Genomic DNA, 13030 nt, shown 5'->3' with positions numbered 1-13030 from the left:
ACCTACAACACAACAGAGCAAAACATGGTGAATATTTTGATACCAAATAACTGTAATGTGAATTTTGTTGCAAGTCAACCTTTAAGCTACAAAGAACGATCCACCTCAATACTATTGAGGCATTTACAACGAGGGCATCCTGAGGAATTTAAAAGCGCGTCTAAGAACCTTCAATCCAGCAAATTTATTTGATTTTTAGTTTCTTTCACTAATACCAGAAGTTTTAGGGAAGTGATGGATTTTTGTTTTCCACTATGCTGGGTTATCTATTTCTATATTTGTAAAGTATTTCTTAACTAATCTCTTGTTGATTATAATAGCAGTTGAAAATAAAATTTGCAATAAAAACACTAGCCAAATCATGCCATTAATCTATCACCCATTAAATAGCATTGATCCACTAATGTCTAGCCATAAATTGTAGATTGCATCTATAAGCCAAGCCACAAAATATAATGATTGTTGTGATAAGGGTTTCTTCTATCTCAGTTTATTGCTGTAACTACATTAGGCTGTAATAGAACTATCTCTTAACCTTAAATGAATAAAAAATCGTGCTGACCCGGTCCGACCCGATCTTGGCCCTCATTGCTGACACCGAGTCTGGTCCGACCCTGCATTCCTTGGTCTCGTTCCAGCTCTAGCTAAGAAAGCCGTCGGTTCCATTTCCCTGATTAGATCAAAACTTAACAGGCTCATCATATTTCGTCATGTTTAGTTCAACATGATATTAGTCTATTCACCTAGCTAGGGTCTGGATCTTTGAGTGGGTGGGCTATTTGCCCCCCCCCCTCTCTTTTCTCCCTTCTCTCTTTTCCCCTTCTCATGCACTTCTTCTTTGGAGAAGGGGAAAAGAGAGAATGGGGATAGGAGAGGGGGGCAAATAAAGCCCTGATGGCTCATGACTTGTTCGCAACAATTCATACCTTTTATAGTTGTAATCTAAGGGGGTTATCAGATATTATCACAGAATTGCTTTAGTTTACTGGATTATGTATCCAAGAAGGTTTTTATGTGAAAATAAATGTGATTTTGTCAAATTCTCCTCATAAGCTTCATTGTTACCAGCAGTGCAGTCAAGCGTGAGGTACAATACAATGACGTTACGTCATGCTATTTAAGTCTGACAGGCTTTTTCCCTACTGGCCAATTTAGGTATATATATCTATGATTACTACCTACGACGGCTAGTGTGATTGCGGTGACCTGATTGCTGAAAATGCTGATAAGTTATGCACGAAAGCATTGGTGTTTCTGCTGCTCCACTACAATTTTCTACATTGCTGTATCTTTTTTGGTACTTATAAACAAAATCAATTCTACTGTTCAAAATGAGTTGGCTTAGACCCTGCTTTTACCCCAAAAAGGCATAAAAATACGCAATGTCACTAGTGATGGTGCCGCTGCTAACCAAGCCATGTTGTCTGTATTGGGCTGTTCATTTGATACTACTAATCTTAAGCCATATTTCAAACGCCCTCAAAAGGAGCACAACGTAGGCTATATGCTACTTTGGTCATTGGCATATCCTGAAACCAGTCAGAAATGTGCTCGTGGACTCTGGTACATTTCACTCTACCAGTGCTCCTTTAGAGCGCTTTTGCTAGCAGTACATTGTCATTTAAGCTTGTTGTAAGACAACAAGACTTCATATGAGAAAGAATATTAGACCTCAACATATAAACTGGAGAAATCAGTAAATGAAGGTTAAACTTGCTGCACAAGTGTTTAGCCAGTTGTTTGCTGATGCGTCCAGTACTCGAGTGACAATGTTGTAGATGGCTTCAAGGATTGTGTTTATTCACCAGAGTACTGAAATTCTACGTGGATTTATAGTTCTGCATTGCTGCTACTTGTTGCGGTGAGGGTTCATAGTTTGTTGTTATACATAATTCTCTTTTCTCAAATTTTAATTAGGAATGTTTTGGAAAGTGATGAGTTTTTTGGCTTGTTCTTTGGCTTGCTCTATTGCTGGCGTGTTTTTTGTCTAGCCAGTGTTCTCTTTTTTGGTGAGCATCTTACTATCTCTGTTTGAAGCTCTTTTCTACATGTCTGAACCGCAGAATGGTTTCACCGCTGAGAAAGAATTTGATCAATAATACGGAATTGGCTGCCACTGTTGGCCTATCCTTATTCGGTCACAGCTGGTGGTTGAATCGGTGGTTGCATTTTAGAAAGTCTACCGTTTACAAGTTCTTTCTAATTGTTTACTGCCATGCCAAACTCGGCAACCATTGCATTCCTTACTTGATGCAGATTAGGGTGTACTGGTAGCCGATTCTAACATGAGCACAATTTCTTCTGTTCATTCTTTGCAAACTGGATGGTTGAGACACAAGAGGAGAAAAATATTCTATACTGTTTTTCTCGGTCACTCTATTCTGTTATGCCTTTTTTAAGGTGTGTATAACTCTTGTATAACACTGTACTGCATTGATGAACCCCAAAACAGCGGTTTTTTGCATTTCAAATACCTAAATACATAAACTTGCATGTCTTATGACATCATGCCTTTAAAAGGGTCTTTTCAGTATTGATTTATTTTCTAATTTTAAATATGTAGATCAAGCCTTCGATGAACTGTACTTTAAAAGTAAGTTTGGGCCATATTTCAGAAGACCAGTGATACCCGGCAATCATGACAGCATCGACAACATACATGATTAATCCTCCAACTACCTTCTGAGTCTCGAAGATTGTCCTCACCAGCCAGTGCTTACATACAAGCGTAAGGCATTCGTTGTATGATTTATATGCACCTTCAAAGCTGTGTTGCTGCTTTCAGATGATATCTTCAAAGAAGGGCTAACATATTTCCGTGTTTCCAGAATCTCTCAGGTCTGCATCGAAACATTATTTTCCAAAATCCACAGCATGGGTGGCCACAATGATAACCCGGCTATTTCTGGTTTCAGGTCAGCTTTGCATAAATTGCTTTTTAAGAAATCGATTACCTCTGCAGTTGCTGAAGTGTCAGATTATGGTTCAACCTCGGGTTTGTTTGCTCTTGATTGGTGCAAGCATAAATCTTCTGCACCGGTGGTAATAGATGATGAACTGCATAAAAGTCTCATAGAACTGCTTCCAAGTTTCAATCTTCAAAAGTAGAACATTTTAAATTACATCGCTGGCTATGTGGTTAAAAGTTTAAGTGGCACTGTGAAGTACGAAAATGGTGTTATTCATTTGGCTGAGCAGCCTGCTGCGCTAGTTAGTGACACAGATATGTGTTCAGACTCCCTTTTACTCAACTTCTGAATGTCAAGAATCGTGTCAAGTTGATACTACTAACCAATCCGGTTGTGCATATATTAACATGATGTGAGCAAGTGTTCACACAGCACAATTCAAGACTTTGTGTGCAAGCCAAGTGTTGCGAGTTGTCTTGTAGCCTTGTTTAGTCGATCTTTCTTTGAGAATAGACCAACTTGAGGCTTCAGCCATTCTTGTGAAGTAGAAGAGAGTCAGCTAAGTCATTTCCAATAACTGGTGCTTAATATTGCTTCCAAGTATATTGACATCCATTTGAAGCATTAGTCAATATGATACAACAAGGTGTTAGTGCAAAAGAGACAACGGGAGACAATATATATATGCACATATATATATATATATATATATGCATATACAGTCAAACATGGATAACTCGCCCACGGATAGCTCGAACACATAGTTAACTCGAACGGTTTCTTTGGTCCGTTCCCACGTAATGATAAATTGCTATAGATAACTCGACCTCAACTCTGTTAACTCGAACAGTTTTTTGCCCAACGGCTACCGAGACGATTGTTATCGCTTTAGAAAATCATTTTATTCCAAGTCATAGAGGTAAACCTCAACTTTTCGTAAATCATAGGCGTCGTTATTACCACCGTCGGCAAAATATTTTTGTCAACGACTTTTCTAAAGGTTTGGTGAATTTTGATTTTTACCAAACATCCGCTTAGCGATCACCTTTCGGAAGCATGGAAAAGTGAGGTGACCTTCGCATAAACCTAAAAAAAATCGGCAAAATTGATCTCGGTTAAAACGCTCAAAAGAAAAAGGTGTCTTTTTTTCTGAGCATTTCAACAACGATCAAGTTTTGCCAATTTTAATCTAAAAAACGTCCTGGCAATAACATCACCTCAAACAACAAAACAATCTCAAGTGATAGAAAAATCTCCTATACTTTTTGATAAAAAAGTTTTAAACTTTACATTAGAAGCATTTAATTTGAAACAAGCCATTTATGCTTTTGATTTCTATTATAGTTTGTATATGTGCGTGTATCTACTAATAAATAAATAAATACATGGACTTGTGACAGTGCTCTGATAACTTGAACGCTCTTATAATTCGAACACTTTCGCTCGGTCCCGTGAAGTTCGAGTTATCCATGTTTGACTGTATATATATACAGTATATATGTATATATATATATATATATACAGTGAAACTCGGATAACTCGCCCTCGGATAGCTCGAACACATGGTTAACTCGAACGGATTTATTTGGTCTGTTCCCACGCAATGATAAATTGCTTTAGATAACTCGACCTTAACTTCGTTAACTCGAACAGTTTTTTGCCCAACGGCTACCGAGACGGTTGTTATCGCTTTAGAATATCACTTTATTCCAAGCCATAGAGATAAACATCAACTTTTAGTAGTTCTTAGGCATCATTATTACCACTATCGGCAAAATATTTTCGTCAACGACTTTTCTAAAGGTTTTTGCAAAAGTCAAATTTTACCAAACATCCGCTTGGGGATAGCCCTCAATAAGCAAGGAGAAGCGAAGTAACCTTCAGATAAACTTAAAGAAAACTTGGCAAAACTGGTTTTTGCTAAAAAGCTAAAAAAAAGTCTTTTTTTCAGAGCGTTTCAACCGCGGACAGGTTTTGCCTATTTTAATCTTAAAACGTCCTGGCAGTCATATCACCTCAAACAAACAAATCTCAAGTAATAGGAAAATATTTATACTTTCTGATAAAAATTGTTAGAACACTACATGAGAGGCCCCTTTAACTTGCAACAAGCAATCAATTCTTTTGATTTATATATAGTTTGTATATGTACTGATAAATACATGCACTTGTGACAGTGTTCTCATAACTTAAACACTCTGATAACTCGAACACTTTATCTCGGTTCCGTGAAGGTCGAGTTAGCCGAGTTTCACTGTATATATATTTTTATATATAAATAGGTATATGTATAGACAGATATAAATATATATGTATGTGTATATATAGATATATAGTATATATATACATATATGTATAAGATTTACTATATAAACGGCAAAATATCTTTCTGTATACTTGTGTGTGTGTTCGTTCGTTCACCTTATAGAGTAGTCTTCCCTTTTTCCGATTCGGTCATACAAAGTGAACTGAATTAATATGAGTAGCAAATAAATTAATAAAATTTACTACTCATTAAATAAATTATTGAGTAGTAAATTACATATAATTAATATTTACTGCCAACGTGTACAGGGAAGGTCAGGTGAACGTTTGTTTCTTGCGGCCATCTAGACAATTGTTTTCGCGTCGAAAATTACCTACTAAATTTCTACTTCAAAAAGGGAAGTAATTCTCATTCAGTGTTGTGTTGTATATGAATGGCCACATCTCTACTGCTTAAAAACATTGGATTTCCCACTGTTCGTGATAGTGAACATGTTCATTTCCTTCCGCAGCTGAGTTACTAATTTTTTTCCAGCTATGAGTACTGTAACTTACTACTACAGAACGTGCACGGATACTCCAAGTCTTGCGATAGACGACGGTGAGAAGAAAGAGAACAGGGCATATTATAACAAAGCACACCATCTCATTCACTTTTAGAAACGCTCCCAATTCTTGGTGACGAAACAAGCGCAAATTTTACTGCTAGACTGCTGCGTGTTGGTGAAGGGCGTTTGCCAGTCAGTGCTGAAGATGGTTTGGTGTCACTTGAAGGCTACGGCACTTTTGTGGATTCAACTGAGGAACTTCCGGAAAAAGTTCACCCTAATTTGCAACAGAGGTTCCAAGATGTTGATTGGTTATCTGAGTGAGCTATTCTTTGCCCCCGGAATGACGCAGCTGCTGCCATAAACTCATACCTCTTAGTTCAACTACCTGGCAATTCAAAAACCTTCACTTCTGTTGATACGTCGTTGACTGACGACACCGCTGTAGAATATCCTGTGGAATTCTTAAACTCACTGGACTTGCCCAGACGGCCTGCTCATATATTGCAGATAAAGATAGAAACACCAATCATGCTTCTTCACAACCTCAATCCTCCAGAGTTGTGTAATGGCACTTGGCTAATTGTTAAACAAATGTTTTCGCGCGTAATTCAGGCCAAAATCATTTCAGCATCAGGTAGAGGAAAATCTGTTTTTATTCCAAGGATCCTGATTATTCCAACAGACCTACCATTAGAATTTAAAAGGATTCAGTTCCCCATTGAAGTTTCCCCATTCCGCATTGAATTAACATTATGTCATTGATATGTCATGCTATGTCCTTCATATTCTGCTATACCTACATATTATCCACATGCAGCATTTTCTAACATATTTTTTCAGTATACATGTAGTTTGTATATGTACATGTATCTAATAATGAATACATGGACTTGTGACAGTGCTCTGGTAACTTGAACGCTCTGATAACTCGAACACTTGGTCCTGTGAAGTTTGAGTTATCCGAGTTTGCCTGTATATGTATTTTCATGCATTCGTTTTTCTTATTGTATCTCATAAAAAGGCTATCATTTTGACGTTATGTTTTATTACTGTAAGTTGCTAATGTTGTATCTGCCTTGACATCATACTGTCTGTGCTGTTATACATGTAAATTTTACTGATAATAAATTTTATCAACACAACCACATTACTGCTGCACTGTTTGTATATGCCATGTCAAAACACAGGCTGTAGGTGAAGAACTGGTGAGCCATGATTAGTGTTTTAAGCATGTAGAAGTCTCAATTCAATAAATGCTGGCGAAAGCTCAGCAGTGCAATAGCAAAATATTTTGTAGAATTTCTTAAAAGATGCAAATTTTTTCAATACTGCCAGTTTGAAAAACTTCAGTTTGCCTGGCAATGTCAATTTCGTTATCAGTTCTCTGTTCAAAAATAGGAGAACTCCAATTTGAGTGGTTTGAGACTGATGCATTGTAGACTAGCTGTAAAACTCATTACAGATTTCCATTGTTTCCCCAACATTATTGACACGTATGACTGCATATGCGGATGCATAGTCTGTTCAGCGCAACAATTTTAGTAGAATGCATATTTGGAGTTGTTTTACGGTATGAAAGACAACTCTTAATAAACCTCTTACTGTACGTGAATCTGTTCCCAGGGGCGGGTAATGCAGCTAGTATATATATATATATATATATATATATATATATATATATATATATACTAGCTGCATTACCAATGGCAACTACATTACCTGCCACTATATATGTATATATATACATATATAGTGGCAGATAATGTAGTTGCCATTGGTAGTGTTTCTTTACCCAATGAATTCGAGTGCCTTAATGTAGTAATAAGCTAGTGTAAATATCTATTATAATAAGAGCCATGCTTATAATTGTGCTTTAATAGTTACATTTAATTGTTACGCGTCGTGCTCTCTCATGCAATCATGATCTAGTACTAACTAATAGTATTTTTCCAAGCACTTGCAAGCATGTGCATTTTAAATGGTATAATAAGTATGTACACAACTATTCCATAGTATGGCACATAGGCCACCTGGTTTAGTGGATAGCATGCCCGTCTGCAGAACCAAGATTCAATTCCAGTACGAAGTGGTATTTTCATTCCTAAAACTATCGCTATAACTGGACACGCGCATGACAGACAAATAAATGATGAGATTTGTATAGATTTAAGATTTAACCATTTACTGCAGTTGGCAGTCTGGCACTGAGCAACGTTGAGTCTGGCAATGGATGATCTTTGGACACAGACCGCATGTGCTTTCAGTCTGTGTCGCTATCGGTTCTCTGTAATGTTCTTGTACTGACTTAGAAAACTAGTTTCAATAAATCATGAGTATCTCATCTCATGTCAAAATTAGTAGCTATTCAAATAATGCTGACTAGCTCTGAAATGTGAATGAAATTTTGAGGTCATATTAGCAGCTCTATCATTTGGAATATGAAGGTTCAAGTAGGGTAGTTTGAGTTAGAAAATAACTAATTAATTTGCCGAAAAGTTTTAAAATGTTAGATATATCAGATAATTTTATACTATGTACAAAATTTATATTGTATTACATTGAATTGAAAAATATGTAGTAGTATGATTGCAATCATGTGTAATTAAGTGATCGGCATACAATTGACGTGTGTTGTGATTGCAATTATGTGATCGCAATACAGCAATACGGGATGTGATTGCGATGACACGCAACTATAGTTTACCACAATTATAATCACGAAATGTGTGTTAAGCCCCAACCTTTGTCATTTGGAAAATCACCTTGGTAGCCATCTGAAAAAAAATTTTAAGACACAAATAAGAACTTTGCACGGTGTGGGCAAATCTACAGAGGACACGAAAATGAAGGAAATCATCCAAGCTCTAGTGCTTTCTTCTTTAGCCTGTCTTTCAATTCCTTGATCTTGTTATCAACTTGAGCTATGGATGGTTCCTACAGATATAACAGCATGAAGTGAGGACGCGGTAAATAAGGTTAAATCTCTGTGCAATATGCAAGCTAATAATTTAGTTCAGTTCTCAGAACAATGTCCATTGATGGACATAGACAACTGTTGCCGAAAAATAAGTTGTCTTTGAAACCTGTAACTCAAATAAAAGAGAGAACTACTATAATATATGCAAACTATCCCTTTTTAAATAAAAATAGCACCGTTTTTAGGTACTCAACCATAGCAGTTTAGCAAAGTGGAGTTGTGCCTTCAGAGCCATCAATGGTTTTCCGGTTTGACAAGTATAGAAAGCAGTGAAAGGCAACTAGCCTAGTAGATCTACTATCTAAAATACACATAATGTAGAACTAACCTCTGACAAAAGTCCACTTGAAGGTGTTGGAATACACTCTGCTGTCATATCAACCTGTACAATAGATGATTACAGTCATTCCACTATAGAACAAGTCATGTTTTAAGGGTATTTGCATTATGAGAGTAACTAGACAGATAAGACACTATTATTATCAGTAGGCCAACTAAGATATATCTCTTGGTGACATTAGAATTTATCATGTACCTTTGTATATGGTAAGACATTCATAACACGCAGCTAATTAGACACAATAACAATTAAAAGGCTAATCTGAATGTCCTGAAGTCCAACAGACTATCAAAGCAATAAAGTCTGATGAGAGTGATAAAATGCACTAAAATGGTAAATCTACAAGGCTAAATAATATTATTGGGCCAAGTGAGAGGAGCCATACCGACTCGTATCATAAAAGACTTATATCATAAAAGACATATACCATAAAAGACATATCATAAAAGACTTATACCATAAAAGACATATCATAAAATACATATCATAAAAGACATATCATAAAAGACTTATACCATAAAAGACATATCATAAAATACATATCATAAAAGATTTATACCATAAAAGACTCATACCATAAAATACATATACCATAAAAGACATACCATAAAAGACATATCATAAAATACATATCATAAAAGACATATACCATAAAAGACATATCATAAAAGACATACCATAAAAGACATACCATAAAAGACATATACCATAAAAGACATACCATAAAATACTTATATCAAAAAAGACTTATAAATATAATAAAAGGCTCATACTATAAAAGACATATCATAAAAGACATACCATATAGACTTAAATCATAAAAGACTCATATCATAAAAGACATGCGTACATTGTCTAAATCAGTTATATCAGTTGCATGCTGCTGATTATGATTGAAATACTCCAATGATGTGCCTTCAAGGTAAAGTATTCTATCTTCAAGTTTCTTCACTCTTTCAACAAGTGACAAATCAGTGTCTACTACAAAACAAACAGAGAAATAACAAATGTGTCAATAAAACACTAAGTAATGTAATGATGTTTTAGCCATGTTTGGATAAAGCCAATTGATCTTTCCATCTACTCATCCCTGCACGCACAGAGTAAAAATGAAAAACCTTAGAAAGCCATAGTACATTTAACTGTGTCTGCTCAAACTAGCATTTGGATATTCCAGTCAGATAGTCATAAAAATGAACTAATCATACATTGAACACTTCCGGATTAGCAGCAGAAAATTGAAGATGTAGATTAGGTACAAAATTCTCAGACACTGATAATTCATCAAACTTCGTCATGTTATGGTGTTGCAAAATAACATGATTTATAAAATGCTATAGGGTCATCTTACTGGAACAGAAAGAGATTTGGTCTTTAGTATTTTACAGCATTTTTAGTATAACAGTACTTTATTACTGCAAAACATTACTAAGTAGGTTGCAGTGTCTCTCCATGTTTTCCACTCTCTCTTTCATGTTTGGGCCAAAATCGGTGTCCTTTGGTGAGGGTTGTTCTTGTGATGGACGTGGTTTTAGCTGTGGACCTTCTTTGTTTATCACTGAACTCACTATTGAAGAAAATATTTCAAGGTGAATACAGATCGACAAATCTATAGTGTAAAAAGATTAAAAACATGGGCTGCTTTATGCACAATAAACACAAACACCAAAAATAAATTACTATCAGCAAACATCCAACACTTACCGGTATTAAGTTCCACTCAATCTCAAAGCATAGTTTATGCTAATACCTACCTGGAAATCTACTTTTGTTGTGAATGGAGAAATGTATTGCATCAACTCTTGCGCACGAGCTATACTCCGAAGCATTCTCAATATGTGGCCCTTTTAATCCACAGAATGTTTTAACATTTGCCTCATTGATATGCTCCCTTTTTCTCTGACAGAACGCGTTTATCCGTCCCATCAACTACAACAATTCAATAAATTAGCAAAAACCTAAAAGCTGCCAACGTTAGTGATAATAATGTTTTTTTGATACAAGATTTTGAGTAACTAGTGTACTGCTGTAGTATGTAACAAGTTGACAATAGATAAGGTCTCCATACACTTGAAAATGTTACCATGTAATAGTGCCGTAAACCAACCTCTTCCTTATTGGCATGTATTTGAACAAGATCGGTTTCCATGGCTAGTGAAGTATTTCCTGAAAAGGAATTAAACAAACATTTGTTGGCATACAAAATGACTTTTGATTATAATATGAATAGTGAATAAAAATCTGATATAATTTAGTAATGCTGCAAATGCCAGCCATGCTGATATTGTACTTATTGTTTTATCCTAAAAATAGTAAGTATAAAAAATGGCAGAGAAAAGGATTAATTAATACGAAAAGTGACAACTCAAAAAGCATTTGAAAGTTAACTACATGTACATTAAAACAGTAAAACAAGAAATAGTATGTAAATCTAAGAATAATTAGGACGCAGCATTGTAGCAAAAACACAAAGCTACAAGCGCAAGAATTACCAAAGCTGTGAGCTTATTCACTCGAAATGAAGCTGCAAAGATCAAAGATTTAAACAGCTGAATCACCTTATACAGGCATTTCCTTAATAGGATTAGGCAATTTCACACGTTCTATTCTCTGATCAAAACAGTCTAAACCACTAACTCTAACTAAAACATGGCTGCTTTATTGTTTATACTGATTAATGTAGATCCCATGAAACATGAAATGTTTAAATCACTCACATAACCGTTGTAGATTGTTGTAAGTTACTATATATTTAACTAGCTGTACCACCCTGCGTTGCCCGGGTAATAAAAAAGTCTTTGGACAGAAAATTGATTTGTATTTAATATATAACAACATTTCCCATTCTTACTTTTAAACTACATATCATGAGAGAAGTGTTGTGAAGTTGAAATAAATTAAGAGAAAAATAAAAACAACTAAAGGTTTTAAAACTTTGTCAAACAACTGTACCTTTTAAGCTATTAGCCAGGCATATTGCCAATGGAAAATTCCACTAAGCTTGTTAATAAGGCTAGGTTTCTAATGACAGTACTCCATGACGTTACATCAGCATTGTCCAGCTCCGCTGTTCTAATAATAGCTATAGCCGGAATGACAGACGGACTTTGAGAAATATACATAGATTTTACTAGCTGCGCTTCCCGAGTATTAAAAATCAGCTTATAAACAATGAAAAGTAACGAGAGTTGCCTGCCACCTTCTATTAGCCTGGCACTTTGCCAATGGAAAATTTGAGTAAGCCTGCAGCCTAATGAACGCTATTCGTCTCCATTACGCAATCACCCTGCGTAGTACACAAAGCCATTAGGTATTTGCTCCCATATAGCAACATATTTCAGCTAGCTAACAAATCAACCTCTTTGGCCTAATGCAGTGATTTTCAACCACTGTGCCGCGGCACACTAGTGTGCCGTGAGAGATCCTCAGGTGTGCCGTGAGAAATTATCCAAGGTCCCTTTTTAAATACAGGCTCCTCAGGCTCTGAGGCAACTTATGCGGTAGGAGTGTTGTATTTGAATGCCAAGGTCTTGATGTAGTAGGCTAAATATCCAGGCACCATGATCTAGGTGCATCTACTTTAGTGTTTGATGCATAGTCAATGCATTTAATATCGGCTGACAAAACTCAAAGTCCATCGAAAGCGGTCGTTTAGTACAATATGCCTAGTTAGGCCCCTCTGATTACTAACTAGTGTGATGAATGTCAAAGTGTCGCTCAAATCAATGATATACAGCCCCTAACTGAACCGAAACAGGATCGGGTTTAAAACTAAGATTTGCTGATCCTCCTTTGGACAGTTTTCGGTTGACTGCTGCCAAGGAGTTCCCCATTCTGACCAACAAAGCTATTCTCACATTGCTCCCATTTTCTACCTCATATCTGTGTGAGCTGAGCTTTTCAAGCCTAACTTCTATAAAAACTAAAAGCAAAGTGAGACTGAGAGCTGTTGAAGAAGAGCTTCGTGTTTTTCTTTTATTCCTGCCAG

The 13030-nt window shown here is 36.0% G+C and overlaps 1 protein-coding gene across 1 annotated transcript; it reads right to left on the bottom strand.

Annotated features, from left to right (window-relative positions):
- Nucleotides 1-8254: 8254 nt before the first annotated feature.
- On the bottom strand, nt 8255-11713 carry LOC137404458 (MAP3K12-binding inhibitory protein 1-like). The gene is made up of 6 exons (XM_068090671.1): nt 11150-11713; nt 10797-10971; nt 10472-10609; nt 9893-10023; nt 9031-9084; nt 8255-8659 (listed from the first exon to the last, which is right to left on the bottom strand). The coding sequence occupies exons 1-6, from the start codon at nt 11189-11191 to the stop codon at nt 8579-8581; spliced, it is 621 nt and encodes a 206-aa protein (XP_067946772.1). The 5' UTR covers nt 11192-11713; the 3' UTR covers nt 8255-8578.
- Between the last annotated feature and the right edge of the window lie 1317 nt (nt 11714-13030).

The sequence above is a fragment of the Watersipora subatra genome, chromosome 9, assembly GCF_963576615.1.
Source record: "Watersipora subatra chromosome 9, tzWatSuba1.1, whole genome shotgun sequence".
NCBI classification, from domain to species: domain Eukaryota; kingdom Metazoa; phylum Bryozoa; class Gymnolaemata; order Cheilostomatida; family Watersiporidae; genus Watersipora; species Watersipora subatra.
The sequence above is the reverse complement of the archived record's forward strand: the minus strand, read 5'-3'. Positions and strand labels throughout refer to the sequence as shown.

Excerpts from the sequence above, each read along its gene's own strand:
- LOC137404458 (XM_068090671.1), bottom strand. The coding sequence starts at position 11,191 with ATGGAAACCGATCTTGTTCAAATACATGCCAATAAGGAAGAG. Across the intron at positions 10,972-11,149 it reads TACATGCCAATAAGGAAGAG|TTGATGGGACGGATAAACGC; the intron begins GTTGGTTTACGG and ends GAATTGTTGTAG. Across the intron at positions 8,660-9,030 it reads CAAGTGGACTTTTGTCAGAG|GAACCATCCATAGCTCAAGT; the intron begins GTTAGTTCTACA and ends TTATATCTGTAG.